The sequence below is a fragment of the Emydura macquarii genome, unplaced genomic scaffold (genome assembly GCF_026122565.2).
Source record: "Emydura macquarii macquarii isolate MOO-44397 ecotype Brisbane River unplaced genomic scaffold, CSIRO-AGI_Emac_v2 contig_1876, whole genome shotgun sequence".
NCBI classification, from domain to species: domain Eukaryota; kingdom Metazoa; phylum Chordata; order Testudines; family Chelidae; genus Emydura; species Emydura macquarii.
In genome coordinates this window covers 11,965,437-11,983,799 of record NW_027132013.1, presented here as the reverse complement: position 1 = coordinate 11,983,799, position 18,363 = coordinate 11,965,437, and the positions used below count along the sequence as shown (strand labels likewise).

Here is an 18,363-nt window from a genome sequence, read left to right as displayed (position 1 = left end):
TAGAGAACGCAGAATCGTTTCCTTCAATCCCAAGAATCTGATCCCACTCAGGGCTCCTAGAATGATTTGCCCTAACTTCAGAGAATCCTGAGTTCTCCCCAGTAAATCTCAGGGCTCTGAAACCTCTGCATACAAGAATGACTATTCCCAGTTCCCTTTCCCACTGAAGGTTGCTTCCTGAGAATTTAGACTCCACTTCTGGAGACCAGGACAACAGAAGGAGCTGGCACATTGCTCTTCCCTCCCTGGCTGTTGCTGTTTACAATGGAGAGGACAGAGCTCAGGAGACAAATGTTGTATCTAGGACTGCAGCACACAGTGAGCGTGAGACTGTCACGGGACCAGGCTGATCTGAGCTCTGCTGCTCAGCTCACATTACCTAGCTCTGTGGCTGAGCCTCTTCTCCATGGTGGACCTTTCCAGAGACAGCTTTAATTGCTTAATTTGCATGGTTTATGCAGCCATGTTGCATGCAATGGCTTCAAATGAATCAAACAGGCAGTATTAGAACTACAAGGAAGACAGCAGACTGCTGTTTGCTGAGTCCCACTAAGTTGCTTAGCAGAGAAAACTCCAGAACCAAATGACAGACTGCCTGCACAGGGGGAAGGCCCCTACAGGTAATCACCCAGCCCCATAATGCCCATACAACACATCAGCTTCCCTTTCAAAATGATGGCAGATAATCTCTTTCCCCAACCCTCAGACCCTGGAACCCCTACAGAATTAAATGAGAAACATTTACCTGTGATCACAGGTGTGGAGCATCTCTCCTGCCCCCCCAATGTCTTTCAGCATAAACAACCCAGTACAGCTCTCACCTTCCTGCCCAGCTCAGACCCACTTCTAGGCTACTAACTACCATTCAAGACACACACATCAGATAAACAGAGAACAACTGCTCAGAATTTCAGAAATCAAGCCCCCCAAATCACAGAAAAAAATAGTGATACAGCCGATACGTGGCCAAATGCCAGGCGCTGCCTCTGCCCCCAGTGCTAATCCTGCCCCCTAAGCCCATCTGTACCCTTATCTCAGCTAGGCAGCTGTAGGTTCTTCGGTCCACCTCTGCTCCTGTCCCTGCTTCTGCATGGGGCTGTCAGCCCCTATTGGGAGCAGTTTCACAGCATTCAGATTAAAGGGCTCCATGTCCCAGATCAGATGGGGGCTTTCAGTATTTATGAGAGGATCCATTCTAAGTCCGTTGCACCCTCCTGGGTTTGTTTTCTGTTTCAGAGAGCTGGGGGAGTGTCTGGGGTGGGGGTCGGTACCTGGGAGTGCATATATAGGGGTCTCTGAGAGGGGGAAAGGTGAAAGGGGTTGTTTGGGAGGAAGGAAGGAAGGATTTCCTGGGGAGGAAGGCTGTCCTGTGCTTTGTGTGTGTGGAGGAAGGCTTTTGAGTGGGGGGAGGTGTGGGGGGGGGGTGGGTGGGTTGGGGCTTGGATGGGAAGTGGGGGGTGAGAGGACTGGAGGGAAGTGTGTGGGGTTGGGTAGGAGGTTAGGGGGTATTTGGGGAAGGGGGTGTGGGGGCCAGGAGAGTCCTAGAGGAGGTTGTGGAGAGATTTAGGGTTGTGTATGCAGCCCCACCCAACAGGAGCGCTCCTCCACGGCCCCCCCCCCCCAAACAACGGCGGCAGGGAAAACACGGTCCAGAAGGTAGATGGCCGCTGTGCCCGGAGCCCAGCCCTCCCCACTGGGCGGCAGGGAGACAGGCACGAGCCGCGGCCGGCGCTCCAGCCTCCCAGGCCCCCGCCGCCTCCAGAGCAGCGAGCGGAGCAGCGCCCGCGGCAGACGCCACCTGTTCCAGGGCCGACGGCTCCTCCGCAGGCGCCCCGGGCGGGGAGCGCGGGTTTGACCCCCTGGCCTGGGGAGGGTCACACACTGCCCGCAGCGGGGTGGCCAATGGCCAAGGAGAGGGGAAGGGGAGCGGGCTGAAGCCCCAGCAGGCAGGCAGGCAGGCAGGCTTTGTTCCCCCCCAGGGCAATGCAGCCTGTGCACGGCCGCTCCAGGAAAAGGGCGGAGGGGGGGCGGCCTTCACCTTCCGCTGCCTTTCCCCCCTTCCCTCGCCCAGCCTCGGGGGGGCGGGTAGCGGGCACCGGCGCCCAGCCTCGGAGGCGAGAACCCGGCCAGGGGCAGCTCCCCTGCACGCAGCCGGCGCCGGCCCGGCGTGGTGAAGAAAGGGCGATGATGCCCCGGGTGCCCAGCCCGGCTCTGCGGAACGGGGGCAGGTGGCGGGAAGGGGCAGGGCCAAAGAGATCTGCCGCGATCCCCAGCCTCCGGGAAAGGGAACCGAGCGGCCCGGGGCGGGGGGGGGGAGACTCCGGTACCTGAAATTGGGGGGCGAGGCGAGGTGCAGCCCCAGGAAGGGAGACGATCCGGCCGGGGACGTGGCTCCTTTCTCTCTCTCCGCCATTCTCTCTCTCCATGCGGGCGGAGCGAGGGAGGGGAGATGGAGGCGGCGGATGCTGGCAGGCGAGGCGCGGAGAGCGGGGCGGCCAGCTCAGAATTCACCTGGTCGGGGAGGGAGACCGGGGGGGCGGGGAGGGCGCCTCTGACAGCCCAAGCCGATGAAGCCCCTGGAGGGGGCAACTGCACGAGAGACGCCCCGCAGCTGGATGCCGCAGCCCGGCCTCCCTCCTCCTACTGGGAGAGCGGCAGCAGGTGAAGGGTGCCCAGGAGTCCCACGAGGGCGCCCTGCTCCTCGAGGAGCCCCCGCGCCAGGAGGGGGGTAGCGGGGAGAAGGCTGAAGCAGGAGCAAGCAGAGCAGGCGGGCAGGGAGGGGGGCGGGCTGCCAGAGGGGAGAGGGAGGGGCAGTGGCAGAGGATAAGGAGATGGGAGGGGGTTGGGCTGGCAGAGGGTAAAGAGGACCTGGGAGAGGGGTGTGGGGGACTGGCAGGGGGTGAGGAAGGCGGTTGGCATGGGATGAAGACGTGCCCTGACACTCCCTGTGAAAGGCTCCTGGGGCAGTGGGTGCAGAGCAGCGGGGTGGGTCCTTTGAAGCTCCTTTACATCAAAAGCAGGTGCAGTCCCTAACCTCTGAGCATCCAACGACGGGGAGGGGAATAAGGGACTATCGAGCCTTCTCCTCAAAGCCAGGCACCTTCTTTCCGCCTTGGAGATGCCCAAAGTGGCAATGCCCCCAGAGTCCCAGGGGGATGTCTCAGCACAGCCTTTAGGATTGCAGGGAGAGTGGTAGAATCTGCCCCCAACCCCTGCGACTTGGCACCGAGTGGCTGAGGGGAGTCCATCAAATGCGCTATGAGGGCTGCAGCCTGGTTCTGGGCCAGCAGAGAGGGGCAGGCTGGTGCCAAAGCTGGCAGGCCTGGCTAAATCTGCCAGTAGCCTGGAGAGGGCAGGACAATCAAATCAACAGGTATTTTATTTTCCCTACAGCGGTGATGCCGAGTCAGCAGTTCATCTGCACCCACCCCCCAAATGGGGAGGGGGAGTCCTTTTCCACCCCATTTCTTTTATTGTTTAGAATACAAATATTTTTCCAAGAGCTCTTTCAGAAATGGATGAGAGTGGCGCTTCCTCTCCTGCAGCATTACTTTCCGCACAAATGCTTCAGTCCCTGCTGCTCAGGCACAAGGCCAAGGCTGACCTGTATGCATTGTGGCCACAGCAAGGGCAGGTTTGAAACCAGATTTCAAACAATAATTTTCATTGAACTGAAGAGATGGAGCCGTTTCTATTAATGGCAGGGTCTACCACCACACTCCCTCCACTCCCAACCCTTTAAATAGCAGGAAGCTCCCCTGTCTCACCAGGCCCAGGAAGAACCCCATGCTGACTCTGATATTTAATCCATTCCTATGGCAGTTGTTACACTGCTTAAGGAAATAACATACATGAAGCCACAGTACCAGTTTAGCGTGTCCTCCCCCATCTACGACGTGGTATCCCATTAAGCTAAACTGTTTGTACTATAGATATACAGAAGCATATAACAAACAGTTTTTGTTGCTTGGGGCAGGGCCCCCACATGGAGGGGGGGGGAAGGGTACACTTTACTGGGGGCCGGACCCAGGCTGCAACCCCCATTACCATGAGGAAAAAAATTTTCATGGCTCATAAGATTGTATGTATGGGATAAGGGATTGTGGTATGTGTGTGGGAGGGGACCCATGTTACAAGTTTGTACTGGGCCTGAAAAAATTATGCTTGAGCCCTGGCTTGGGGTAGTATTTCTAATCCTCCAGTGGGACCTTTAACATGCTGCAAAGTGTAGCCACACTCAGTATGTTAGCAATTTATTGTATGTACAGGTATAGTGACAGCTGTGCCCTGGAATACTGTGAGCAGGTGGCACTGGATTGGCCATTTCAGTCTCTTTCCCAAGATGTGAAGACAAAGCTATTTACTTCATGACTAAAATCCAGTACATCATCTGCTTCTTCAGAGTTGAGATAACAGAGTGGTCCCAGGTGCACATTCCAGCTTTGAGGTGTTCTGATCTTCCAGACATGAGTTCAAAAGGGATAATGTTCATGGATTGGTTTGGAATCATGGGCCTTTACTCTGGTGAGATGGAATGAGTTAGGAAGTTATCTAAGAAGTGATATAGCTCCATTATTGTGTTAGCCTTTAACAGTGCCTCCACAAACTCAGACTCTGTTTCCTCCTGAAGAAAGATTAGGATATTTGGAGAACTAAATAGTTTTCCTTTTGAAAATCCTAAACAGACCTTCTAATAGCTCAACCTGAGCAAAGACACAGACAGCCTCACTTGTAACATATTCCAACCTTCATGGTCAGGTTCTGAGAACTGCTTCAGAGCAAAGGGATCACCAGCTCCTGCTCTGATATCCAAATTGACTAGGCAGGCCGAGTGAGTCCATGATCCTCCCCGAAGAACCACTACATCCACACATTGACCTGCCTGTTTATAAAATGGGTAGAGGCTGTACCTGCTCCCAGTGATGCAGCCCTAACAACAGCTACAGGTCTGATTAATCATGTTTTCAGTAGAAGGGGGTTTGCCACTCAAGCTGGATTCAGGTGGAGGCTCCCACTTTACCACTGCCCTTATGGAGGCACTCTACAGCACATTAGGGTACAGGGAGTTGTCTTTTTATTCCTCTGAAGAGCTCTGTGTAAGCTCAAAACCGTCTCTCTCTCACCAACGGAAGTTTGTCTAATAAAAGATATCTCACGCAGATGGTGGGCAATATTCCTATCACTGTCAGTCCCCTGGGCTAGTCCAACACTGGAACCAGATAGTGATAAATATCCTTAGAAATTAGTCTCAGAAAAGGCTGAGTGGGCTCTGAAACAGCCCCTGGCCTTGAATTTGTTCCCAAAGTGGTCCACAACTGTTACCCTTTTTGAATTCACTCGCTGACCCTATCCTTAAATTAGTACAACAAAGCATGGGCTGCTCTCCACGGTGGCAAAGTGGAACTCCAGCCAGAAAATGACCTGGTAGCTTGCATTTCAGCTTTGTATTTGTGGTATAGGGATCTCATGTCAGGACTGAGAATTACCATCTTGAGTTAGAGCAGGGGTCTATCTCAGTTGGTTCATGTGTCTCACGTAGCATTTCAAAAGGAAGATGCAAGGAGCACCATGAGGGACAATTATGGAATATGCTGCCTATAAAGAGAAGTTTCTTCCTAGACCTAGGCCACTTGTGTTTGGGATATGGCCTGAAACAAAGTAATAGGATTTATTTTTAATTCTCTGTTATAGCCATGGATGTTCACATTATCCATATCAACATCTAGTCTTGCTTTAAAACACTCCTCCAGGGCTCAGTGAGTTCCACATGTCTCTTATGCATTGTATGGAAGGGTTTCCTTTTGCTAGGTTTGACTTTTAGATTGCATAGTCTTAATCAGGGTGCCCACTCTTGTTCTATGACAAGAGGTATCCCCATCTTTATACCATATCGCATCGTGTATACCTCTGTTGTATCCTCTCATCTACTCTCTAGACAATCCTGAACTTCTCACTCTATCCACCTCTCATCATTTTCATCACCCATCTCTTTCTATCCATCTATTACTGCATTTTTTAGCTTATTTTTTTTATTTGTGTGAGTGAGAGAGAGAGAGACCACAACTGAGACAGTTTCTTGCTGCAAAATTAAGTCTCATCACTAGTTCAATATTTCCTGCTGCAGAGGTGGCTCCTAAGGTGGCAGATGGAATGCTAGTTAAACAAAACCTGTTCTCACTATTGTGTTCACATCACCTTTGGCCAGGGTGACCAGTTGTCCCAATTTTATAGAGGCAGTCCCAGCATTCAGAGCTTTTTCTTATATGGTTACCTATTACCCACCACCTGTCCTGATTTTTCACACTTGCTATCTGGTCACCCAACCTTTGGCATACCCTCTTCTCCATATGTAATTGTTTCCTACCCACACACCAGTTAAGTTTTACATTAGTTTGTCCTGTTGCATATTTGTTTATGAGCTTTGCTCTCAAACTGAACAATATGAGCCACTGTCGCCCTAAGAAAGGGAAACTCCAGAGAAACTAACTGTGTACATAAGCAACATCTTACATATTAATGCATACCAGTAAGTATATTTGTTCTAATACAAACCTCTAGAAAAATCTACAAAAACAAGGGAGTGTAGGCCTGTCATCTAGAGGGAGATTCCTATTATAAAAGTCATAGGTTAACCTGACTTCAAAATTAACAGAAAATGAGACAAAACACAGCCACCGGATTTTAACCCTGACCCCTTGATGAGAATGCCCACTGCTATATTTAATTAACAGACTAGCACTCAGTGCTTCTGATACGTTTTTACTCACCATACTCCCACCACCCACCGCAACATACATCTTTCACCCTCCCCTACTTTAAACAGCTTTTATCTGGTTTCCTCCCATTTTTCCCCCACAGCCAAAGTAGATTTTCTACCTTCACATCTTAGAGCCAGTCTCTTCCGAAGCCACAGGCAAGGAGGCAACTCTTTACTCCATCTCAGTCAGCTTGGTGCCCAAGATTAGCCAGAGCCAAGACAACTGCCCACTGCTTTGTTTTTTATCTATCTAACAATAGGTTGTTGCTTGGGATTAAAGATTGGGCCAGAGGATAAGGGCACCTCCTGTAGATCTGTAGTTTCTAGAGTTAGTTCGAGGCCAGACAAAACTGATGCTGGGATAATGCTCCCAACTTTTGGTTTAGGGAGATCCTGTCCCTGCCACTGGATTGAGCAACTAGTCACTACTTACTTGAAGCTTGGTGTGCTGCTGTTACTGGGGTAGCAGATTGCTGTGTGTGACTAGTCTGCTGTAACTCCTCTTGCACTAATCCATAGCCCTTCACTCCTTGTATCCTGCACTGTACAGAGGAGTCAAAACTGTTTTGAACTGTTAAAGGTTCATTTAGCTGCAATCTCAGCTTTCCACCCTCTGAGGCATAGGCTGACAGTCTTTGCTCACCCTGCAATAACCAAGTTTCTGAAAGGCTTGTGCTATGTATCTGATCCTCTCCAGTGCACAAACCACTTCTGCCATGGGACTGGAATTTTGTTCTCACAAAGCTCATGGGCTTCTGTCAAACTGTTCCCTACCATCTGTCTATAAAGTTGGCTTTTCTCATAGCCACAATATCAACCTACAGTTAAGGAGGTACATGTCCCATGATTAATACACCTCTTATGTAGCGTTCCATGTGGATAAATTAGCCATGCATTCACACCCAAGTTTCTGTCTAAAGTGATCTGATTTTCATCTTAAGCCATTTGCCTTTTTTTTCTTCTCACACATTTGCTTCTAAGGAGGTCAGTCTTCACATTTTAGATGTCAAAGGGTTTTTTTAAATTATAGTGATATTTCATCATCACTATAATTGAGGTTGCATCATGACTCTGTTTAAAGGTTGACCTTCCTAAGTCCTCTAAAATCGACATGCTTAGTTGGATTTAATATTTGCTGTGCCCCAGGAAGGTGCAGGGTTGGGTCAGTGACCCAAAATTTGAGTCATTTGACCAAGAGGTTTCAGAGATATAAGCCTTGGGGTGAAAAATAGCAAAATTTCAAAAAGTTTCTAGTTTTTTTGGTCAGGTTTTACAGAATAGTACATGCTGCCCTCTAAATCTTTGGGGGATCCAAACAGATGTTTTAAGACTAGATTTTTTATACTGCAGATGTACCAACACAGAAAAATGGCTAGATTGTTTCCATTCCCACTATTTTATATGCTTTAAAGCTTGATTCTTATAAATGCTCTAAATCCGACTGGTTGCTTTGAGATTTGGTGTGCTGCATGGGTATGGCATAGTGTTAGTGATCCAAATTTGGGGTTATTTGATGTATTCCCAAATTGCAGCCCCTTCTCCCCCCCAAAAGCCCAGTTTCCTTCTGCTGTCTTGTAGTTAAGCTGAGAGACACTAATGCTAGGATGAATCACAACAGGCTACCTGATGGCTGTGAATTTATCCTTCAATAACATAACTAAGGATAAATTAACCACAAGCCCTCACCTAAAGCAAAAAGAATTTTGAACTGAGTGGCTGGAAGCTGCTCTGATTTGTGAGTCATAGGTGGCAATTTTATTTTGGGGAGAATGCAACCAAAGTCTTGAGGGGGGAGTGAGAGGAGGAAGAGGGAGAAAGGGGCCAGTGAATACTTCCTGCCAGGGGAGGGTCAGGGCATTAGGGGGTGGAGAAGGGGGAAATAGAGGGAGAGTGGTTGGGGGCTCAGGTGAGGGAAGCATGACACTGCAAGCTCTGCCAGTGCACTTCAACCCCCATGCACTCCACAGTACTGTCAATGCACCCAGACCCCTGCACACCCCAATGAGCTTGCAGCCCCAGCTCTGCCAATGCACCCCAACCACATTGTACCTCAGCCCTGCCAAATGCACCCTAAGCCCTCAAACTCCCTAGCCTAGCCAGTACACACCAACAATATTCAAACATAGTTCTCCTTCACTTCACACACTGCATGTGAATCAGGTTATGGGGGGGGAGGGGTAAGAGGAGAGTAACAGCAACAAACATTTGCATACCAGAGTGAAGACTTCTGAGAGATGCTTTCCCTGCTTGCAGCGGGAAGGCCTGAGTACAGTAGTGGAGAGGCCAGGCAGCAGGAGGGAACACATTGAATGGGTAGAGGCATGGCTCGGGAGATGTGCTGAAGCAGAGTTGTTGGGGCGCAGCTGATGGATGCATGCTTGGTGGGGAAGAGATGCATGGGCAACCTTAATTTCCTGGTTTTTAGAAGTTCCTGAGTTTTACTCAACGTGGGGCAAGGGGATGACAGCACCACGCAACTTTAACTCTATGTTAAGGTAGGTCTTTTGCCATTGAAAATGATGTCTATCCACAGTTTCCCTTACTTCTTGTAGTATACAAAAAGGCAAGCCATCCTGGCTCCAAAGCTGTACAAATGCACTTGAGAAGCCTCTACAGTGAAAGGCAGAATACAAAATTTAAGGTAATCTCCAGTCCAGCATGTGCTTCCTATTAACTATACTCAGATTTTACATTGCTTGAGGCTAGTTCTCCACCTATTAGTCTCTAGCTAAGCCAATCACTCCTGTATTTGCAAACCATCAGTTCCTGGTTTGGCTGAGTTAATCACAGAGGAGATGAGTCTGTCACTGACCCCACCCATTTTCCATCACTCTGACTCAATCTAGATATCATTTTTGAAACTCCCCCGCTCACTCCTTTGTCCCTTCCACCCAGGCAGTATCCAAATTCCACCATTTCCTCCATAACACCTAGGATTTAACTGTTTCTCCACCCACACAGCTAATATTCAGCAAGATCCTCATCTCCCACCTTGATTAAAAACATGGGCAGAGCTGTGAACACTAGTATGTCACTCAACCTCTCTGCTACAATGATGGTGGTCTCAACACTCCCATTGGTTGTTGAAGAGGGTAGTCTCCACTCTTTTCATGTCTCTCTCTCCATGTGGAACACCCCCTAAGATGGTCTGAAAAGCCACTACACTCTCATCAAGAGATAAAATAAACCGAGTACTTTACCTTCACATTTATATCTTCTCAGATTGAGAGCTCTTCAAAGCAGCGTGTCTGTCTTGTATGAACTGCACTAGCACATTGTGGGAGCTCCGGCTTCCAGAATACAAATACTGGGAACTGAACACACTTCCCCCCCCAGCCCCCCCAAAAAACTTTCCAACAGGCCTCTTGAAGACTTTCTGTCCAGGCAAAGAAAGTCCCTCCAAGCTACATGTGCACTTGAAATGAGTGAAAACACAGCAAGTAGAGGGTTAAAGACATTTATAAAACAATGTCATATTTACAGACAAATGATTGTATAAGCATGAAACCTTCTATATGACAGAAGTCATAGTTTCTGAATTCTAAGTGTACAAAGTGCATTTCTTTCCCCTTCTCTCTGCAGCAGAAGGCAGGGGTCTCTCCTTTTCCTAGTCCCTACTGCTACTAGATTATAGAGGCCCAAGGTAAGGATTTGGGTAAGGATTTGGAGACAAAACCCCAGCTATGCTGGATTACTGGGTTATCCTCTACAGAGGACCTAGAAATATTAGTCTGCAAAACAAGGTCAGGAGGGGTGACTCACTGTTTGCTTGGAAAATCTGGTCAATAGATTCCACTTGAAAAGGAAATCTGTGGTCAATGCCCGTGTTATTAGTAGGAGGGAAAGGTTATTTAGCTGCTGTTTAATAAACTAACTCTTGGTTCTGATACAACTGCCCCACCTCCCCATTTTGTAATCCTTTCAGTTTCCTGAGTCAGTTTCTACTTGTAACCCCAGTGTCATTTACGACTTCAAAGTCTGGGTCCCAAAACTGAATCTAAATCCATTCAAGATGGGAAACTGTTCTCTTCCACTGCCATGGCAAGGGAGCTGGCTATTAGTATGTGGGGCTAATGTGAACCTAAGCAGCTGTTTCAGCTAAGGGCTATAGCTGTGCCAAGTAGGGGTTTCAGACTGGGAATAAACATGTAGTGCCAAGAATAGCTACTGGAGACAATTCCTTGTGAAGGCTGCAGAAACAGAGATTCTTCTACTCTATTTCACCCATCATCTGAGGAGGAAGCCTGAGGGCCTGTGAGCACCCTATTAAAATAGAGCGTGAAAGACTGAAGACGACCAGGGGGTGTATGGTTAACAGCCTGTACGTCCTACAAAGCTGTCAGGTTAGAATACAAAGCACTGAATGCATGTGTGAGGGGAAAGGATGCTGTGCAGGGTACATGGTCATAGGGTTAGACAATGCAGAAACCAAAAACACAGATGCAAATGCATTGCAACCTACAGGTGGAGAAGGGGAGCGGATATCCACGCAGAATGGGCTATGGAGCCCAAGGAAGACTCGCTTATAGGAGCTGCCCCACAGCCCAGCCTCACTAGTGGCACATTCACTCCGTATCAGACACTGAACAGGCTCCACACTGGACATTACTCACTCTTTGTTTGAAGGGGCTTCCTCTAAGGGAAGGAAAAAGTGCTGTAAGGGTAGAGCCCAGACCTCAGTAGGGCCAAAATGGTTTTCCCCACCAGGTGTAGCTTTCTCTACTACTCAGAGGAGCACATTTCTGGGAGAAAGCTTCACCTATGATCAAGTCATAGGCTGATTCTCAGTAGGGTCGTTCTCTTGAAATTTCCTCTCAAGATGACCCCTAAAGCCAAATGCCAGTTTTCAACTGCCCATTCTAGTCATCTGCCCCCTTTGAGAATGGCCAGGATCACATTCTGGCACCAGTATAAATGTTATTTGCTCAATGAGTTTTAAAGGGCTCCCTGGTCCACTTTTGGTGGTCACGGTTACTGAAGTGCTGATGTCCCATTACTACATCTTCATCCTTTTCCCAATCCCCCTATTTTGCTGACAATTTCAACATGCTTTGGGGCTGGAGTTCTTGAACAGATATCCCCTTGATGCCACTGGGAGCCCCCTAATACCATGCAGACAGGAGAATATCACCCCAAAACAGGCCAAGACATCTCACTCTCTGCCATTTAAGTCAGGAAGGCTGAATATTTCTTCTGAGGCACTCAGATGCTGCTCCTTGTAATTAGGCAGCAAATGGATCACTACATGAGACAAGTGGGAAGAAAAGATACACCTGGGAGTGAATGGAAAACTCTTGCACCCTCCAATCTGGGAAGATTCCAGGCTTGGCTGACAAAAGACAGGTTAAGTCCCAGGGCTTTTGTATGTCAGTGAGACAAAATGTACCTAAACACAAGTGATGCAATGCCCCTGTGTGGCAGCCAACAAGAATCACACATTCACACACACACCCTGCATTTTCAGCCGTTGGTCAAAAGCTCTGATCCCTCTGGAAGCAGCACCCCTCTACTGCTGTGGCAAACACTCCAGGACCCCAACTCTTCCATTGTGAATCTTCCATCTCTATCTGCAAAAATATGAGAGAGAAAGCAGAATTTAGGTATCAGTACTCTTTGCAGAACTAGAGCTAGAACAGAATACAGTCAACTCCTCTCCAACAGGAGTGTTGTGAGCATTTCAAGCAGAGTACGAGGAACAGCACCCACCATCTTGCCCTCACAAGGGTGTGCTGCACTCCATCCCAGCCTGCACCCTCAACATTTGGTGCAGACTGGGCCCAGGCTATGAAGTCTGATTCTGTGGAACAGCTGGTTCCTGTGAGAAGGAAACACCACCTAGCAGAATAGGACCAGAGGTTAAGAGCAGTTTGTGTTTGCTACATTAATAATGCTGATGCCCTCTGCTGGCCAGCTAAGCTAAAACCTTACTAGACAATATAGTGACATGAATGTAAGAAACAAGAGACCCATGAGAACAGTGGTTCTCAACCAGGGGTACATGTACCTTTGGGAGTATGCAGAGGTCTTCCAGGGGGTACATCAACTCATCTAGATATTTGCATCATTTTACAACAGATGTTTAACAGGTGTTAAAAAGCACTAGCAAAGTCAGTACTAAAATTTCATATAGACAATGACTTGTTTATACTGCTTTATATACTATACACTGACATGGAAGCACAATATTTATATTCCAATTGATTTATTTTATAATTATATGATAAAAATGAGTAAGTGAGCAATTTTTCAGTAACAGTGTGCTGAAACAGTAACACTTCTGAATTTTTATGTCTGATTTTGTAAGCAAGTAGTTTTTAAGAGAGGTGAAACTTGGGGCACACAAGACAAATCAGACTCCTGGAAAGGGTACAGTAGTCTGGAAAGGTTAAGAACCACTGCGTTAGAGGTTACTTGGTAGAATTATGGAGCCATCAAACCACAGTAAAACAGATTTAGATTTTTAAACTATGGACATCATTTAAAGTTGGACACTACCAGCTGTGAAGAAACAAGACTGAGGAGGGCCACAGCCCTGCAATCATCCCAGAGCAAGATCATGGGGCTACTCACATTCACAAGTTCTTGCTAGGGATCTCTGGAACATGCAGACCCGTCACTTTGGCTCGTTTGTACAACTCTTCGATGCACAGCTCCTCCACTCCCTCATGTTTACGCTTTGGAGAGGTCTGGCCAGAGTGCAACAGCCTCTGCGCTGCAAGACATAAGAACAGCCATGCTCGTTCAGACCAATGGTCCATCTAGCCCAGTATCTTGTCTTCCAATAGTAGCCAATGCCAGGTTCTTCAGAGGGAATGAATAGAACAGGTAATCATCAAGTGATCCATCCCGTTGGCCATTCCCAGCTTCTGGCAAACAGCAATCCCTGCCTATCCTGGCTAATAGCCATTGATGGACCTATCCTCCATGAATTTATCTAGTTCTTTTTGAACCCCATTATAATCTTGGCCTTCACAACATCCTCTGGCATGGAGTTCCACAAGTTGACTGTGTGCTGTGTGAAGAAATATTTCCTTGTGTTTGTCTTAAACATGCTGCCTATTAATTTCATTTGGTGACCCCTAGTTTGTGTTATGAGAAGGAGTAAAGACTTTTTTTTTTTTTTTTTTTTTTAAATAACCACCCCAAAACACAACACTTTCTCCACACCAGTCATGACTTTATAGACCTCTATAATATTCCCCCCTTAGTTGTCTCTTTTCCAAGCTGAAAAGTCAGTCTTCTTACTCTCTCCTCAGATGGAAGCTTTTTCATACCCTTAATCATTTTAGTTGCCTTTTTCTGTACCTTTTCCAATTCTAATATATCTTTTTTGAGATGGGGTGACCAGATCTGCATGCAGCATTCAAGATGTGGGCGTACCATGGATTTATAAATAGGTAATGCGATATTTTCTGTCTTATCATCTATCCCTTTCCTAATGATTCCCAACATTCTGTTAACTGTTCTGACTGCCGCTGCACACTGAGCAGATGTTTTCAGAGAACTATCCACGACTCCAAGATCTGTTTCATGAGTGGTAACAGCTAATTTAGACCCCATCATTTTATATGTATAGTTGGGATTATGTATTCCAATGGGCATTACTTTGCATTTATCAACACTTAATTTCATCTGCCATTTTGTTGCCCAGTCACCCAGTTTTGTGAGATCCCTTTGTAACTCTTCTCAGTCTGCTTTGGACTTAACTATCTTGAGTAGTTTCGTATCATCTGCAAATTTTGCCACCTCACTATTTACCCCTTTTTCCAGATCATTTATGAATATGTTGAACAGTATTGGTCCCAGTACAGACCCCTAGAGGACACCACTATTTACTCTCTTCATTCTGAAAACTGACCATTTATTTCTACCCTTTGTTTCCTATCTTTTATCAATTACTGATCCAGGAGTGGACCTTCCCTCTTATCCCATGACTGCTTACTTTACTTTGACCTTGTCAAAGGCTCTCTCAAAATCTAAGTATACTATATCCACTGAATCACCTTTTTCCACATCCTTGTTAAACCCCTCAAATCATTCTAGTAGATTGGTGAGGCATGATTTCCCTTTACAGAAACCATGTTGACTCTTCCCCAAAAAAATCATATTCATCTATGTGTCTGATAATTCTGTTCTGTACTATAGTTTCAACCAATTTGCCTGGTTCTGAAGTTAGGCTTACTGGCCTGTAATTGCCAGGATCACCTCTGGAGTCTTTTTTAAAAATTGGCATCACATTAGCTATCCTCCAGTCATTTGGTACAGAAGCTGATTTAAATGATAGGCTACATACCACAGTTTCACATTTGAGTTCTTTCAGAACTCTTGGGTAGATACCATCTGGTCCTGGTGACTTATTACTGTTTTATTTATCAATTTGTTACAAAACCTCCTCCAATAACACCTCAATCTGGGACAGTTCCTCAGGTTTGTCACCTAAAAAGAATGGCTCAGGTTTGGGAATCTCCCTCATATCCTTAGTCATGAAGACCAATGCAAAAAATTCATTTAGTTTCTCTGTGACCATTACATTTGCTCTGGCTCTGGGGTTCTCACATTTACTGCTTCAGGCATCTAGTGTGCAGAGACAGCAGGGGAAAAGGAGAGCATGTGATGCCAAAGCAAGGGGATGTGCAACCACAACCTCCCCACAATTTTCTTTGACATAAATCTTAGTACAGACAGGATACTGGATCTCAGCAACTCCCACCCAAGACAAACAACAGAGTCTTCCTGCTCTAGTGAAGGGCCAGTTTTATACAAAATTATTTCCATCTCCCGCACTTCATGTCATGTGTGTCTAGACATGGAACTGGAGTACATGCCAGAAAGAATCACTGACTAGAGTTCTGTGGGCTTTTTATGAAGAGCTCTCTTGGGAACTCCCAGCAAGTCTACATGAAAGTGAGTACGATCTATACCTTTCTACCCACACACATCTGCTCCTTGCTGAAGTAACCTACTAGCAACCTATAGGCTTCAAGTGTTCATTAACTTGTCCAGGTAATTTTTCAACAGCTCCTGCTCACCTGTACTGGCGCTGCTGCCCTGGGATGAAGTTGGGTCTGTGACTGAGCTGCTGAGATCTTCCACACAGGAAGGGACTGAAGCCAACAAACCTGGGAAAGATAATAATCGATGAGACTTCCACTGAAGAACAGGCTCTAGCTTTTCATGGGGAGCTCAGTTGGCACAGTGCTTGCTGGGGACCCAGGTCCTGGCTTCCCATTCTCATTGGGATTCTCATGGGCTTTAGGAGTGAAGCACTGGGTTTCTAGTCTCCAGCAGGCTCCTGCCCAATTTCAGTCCTGAGAGCTACTCCCAACCTCCACAACTGCCATACTGAGGTGCTCAGTCTCGTCTGCATTCCCAGAGAAAGCATGTGCCTTTAGATAAACTTTTGGCAGAGGCCATTTCCTCCTCCAAAGGGCTGGTCAGGGGCACAGCTGCCATTTGCTATATTGGAAATCCGCCTCCCATCCCAACCATCTTATTTCCTTCAGTTGATACAGGGTTAAAGTGCAGAATGCAGCAAGTGTATCACAGCTGCTGGTACTTACAGAGGCCCCTGTAGCGTGACAGCTGCTGGTAGATCTGTTTCATGCGTTCAATGTTTAGCCGACTGGTCTCTGCATGGTTCACCATGGGTTTGGGATAGTCAACCCCAATGATGCACTTGGCTGCCTTCTGCACTGACTCAGGTGCATTCCAAGGCTCGTAGATGTACCGTGAGGGGAAGCCCTTTAACTTAGGCAAATACCGCCTGCAGTACATATAAAGAGATACATGGACAACTTATTCAGAGTATAGCCACAAAGAATTCACAAGTATGGGATAAGCAACAAGTCAGCCAGCTGAGTTACCCTACCCACCCAGGCAGACAGATTGGGCAGATATGTGTCATTGGCATGCTAGGATGTATGTGGGAAGCACCCACCCATATTACTCACCTAATGTAGTCACCACTGGGGTCTGTGCGGCGCCCGAAACCTACGGGACAGTAGCAGTGGAAGAATTGCTGGAAAAAAGCACTGCATGAAAGCCACATCCAGCTGCCAGCATTCACGCTGAAATCTGCATCCAGCAGCAGCTCATCAAACACCTGCAGCAACCAGAGGGAAAGCTGGTGAGGGAACCAACCAGCAATGGAAAGACTCAGCAGCAGGGAACACTAAAAGATTACTTCAGATGCTAAGCATCAGGTTGTCAGGAAACAGATCTTGGTAACTGGAACAGAAGCAGAAACGCAGACATCTGACCAGTTAATCAACCATGCTTCCTTACATCTCTACCATTCCCTATGCGAAGCCTTGCCTGGTCATGTTTGCAAACACTGCCAATTAGCTCCTGCTGCTTTGGACTCTGCAAGATTTGGACATCAATCTAAACTTGGAAGTGTAACAAAAGTATGCAGCATAGACCCTGAAGAAACAGAGCAGTTGTATGCAGCAGAACGCTCAAAAGTGAATAAGGGTTTTTCCTTCTAGGTCTCTCACTATCCATCCACCACTCTGAGGGGAAGCAGAGTTTCAGTAACAAACCACTGAATTCCTATCTGATTTGATTCCTAGGAGTTGTGTATTGTGTATTAAGAGTTTTGACTGTCTATTTGAGTTTTCAGCTCCTTGGGGCAGAGATACCTCTATCTCTACTTTCAGCAATGAACACAGTGGATGGGTTCAATTTTTTTTCTTTTTTAAAATGAGATGGGACTCCAGTGTCACAGTCAGGGAGCTTTCCCTGACCAGCAATAAGGAAGAAGGCCCAGTCATATCAAAATACAATGGAACTGGCAGACATCACAGATGGGCTGTGAGCACTTTTTAATAACAAACCATATTAACCAGTGAGTCCCATTTACTTAGGGTAACTGGAGACCGTATCATCTTCATTTTTAGGATCCAATGGAACGAGGCAGCAAAAGGCAGGCTTGTGACAGATGCAAAGCCACTAGATCATCCTCTCTTCTACACTGCTTTACATGCCAAATGAGAGCCATGCCAGTACTGCCATCCATGCAGGATGTGTCAATAGGACTTTGCCCGCCACATGCTCTGCTGCCTAATTCTGGAAATGCCAGACTCACCCTGACTCCAGACTCCCAGCTGATCCAGAGGTCACCCCTGGTCAAGAAGCAGGCCACAGCGTGCCTGGCCAAGTGGTGGATCCAGCCTTCCTGTTTCAGTTGGGTCATGATAGCATCAATCCAGGGGAAGCCCGTCTTGCCCTCTGCCCATTTTGCCAAGGCTTCAGCATTCCTGTCCCAGGGGATCTGGATGCAGATTGGGTTCCCCTCCATGCGGTCAAATTTGGGATTGTTGGTGGCTGCTGTATAGAAAAATTCCCGCCAGAGCAGCTGCCCATATAGTGAGAGTGGTGGTGTGTTGTTTCGCTTCACCTGTGGAGGAGGGGAAGCAGGGGCACAAAAAGAGATTAGCCTTTTTCCAGCTCCTGCACCTGGACAGCTCAGCTCAAACCCACCCACACATTCACTACAGGTAATTCCCACCCAGAGACCAAGGCAGTTATCAGCATTTGGAGCAGTGGAGCTATCCTCTAAACAGCTTTCACCAGAAACCCAACTCACTGGGGCTGGAAACACCCAT

At 47.4% G+C, this 18,363-nt stretch overlaps 2 protein-coding genes across 2 annotated transcripts in view; both read right to left on the bottom strand.

The window, feature by feature from the left end:
• The window catches only part of MAPK8IP1 (mitogen-activated protein kinase 8 interacting protein 1), a 47,892-nt gene extending 45,365 nt beyond the window's left edge, over positions 1 to 2,527 (bottom strand). The window contains exon 1 of the mRNA XM_067557620.1: positions 2,328 to 2,527. Within this exon, the coding sequence (XP_067413721.1) occupies positions 2,328 to 2,413 (86 nt within the window). The 5' untranslated portion in view covers positions 2,414 to 2,527. The remainder of the gene's footprint in view (positions 1 to 2,327) is intronic.
• Positions 2,528 to 10,198: 7,671 nt separating this feature from the next.
• CRY2 (cryptochrome circadian regulator 2) overlaps positions 10,199 to 18,363 on the bottom strand; it is a 34,673-nt gene continuing 26,508 nt past the window's right edge. Inside the window, exons 7-12 of the mRNA XM_067557619.1 lie at positions 17,844 to 18,155; positions 16,708 to 16,859; positions 16,318 to 16,520; positions 15,787 to 15,876; positions 13,328 to 13,469; positions 10,199 to 12,324 (exon numbers count right to left, since the gene is read on the bottom strand). Coding sequence (XP_067413720.1) covers positions 13,330 to 13,469; positions 15,787 to 15,876; positions 16,318 to 16,520; positions 16,708 to 16,859; positions 17,844 to 18,155 — 897 coding nt within the window. The 3' untranslated portion in view covers positions 10,199 to 12,324; positions 13,328 to 13,329. The remainder of the gene's footprint in view (positions 12,325 to 13,327; positions 13,470 to 15,786; positions 15,877 to 16,317; positions 16,521 to 16,707; positions 16,860 to 17,843; positions 18,156 to 18,363) is intronic.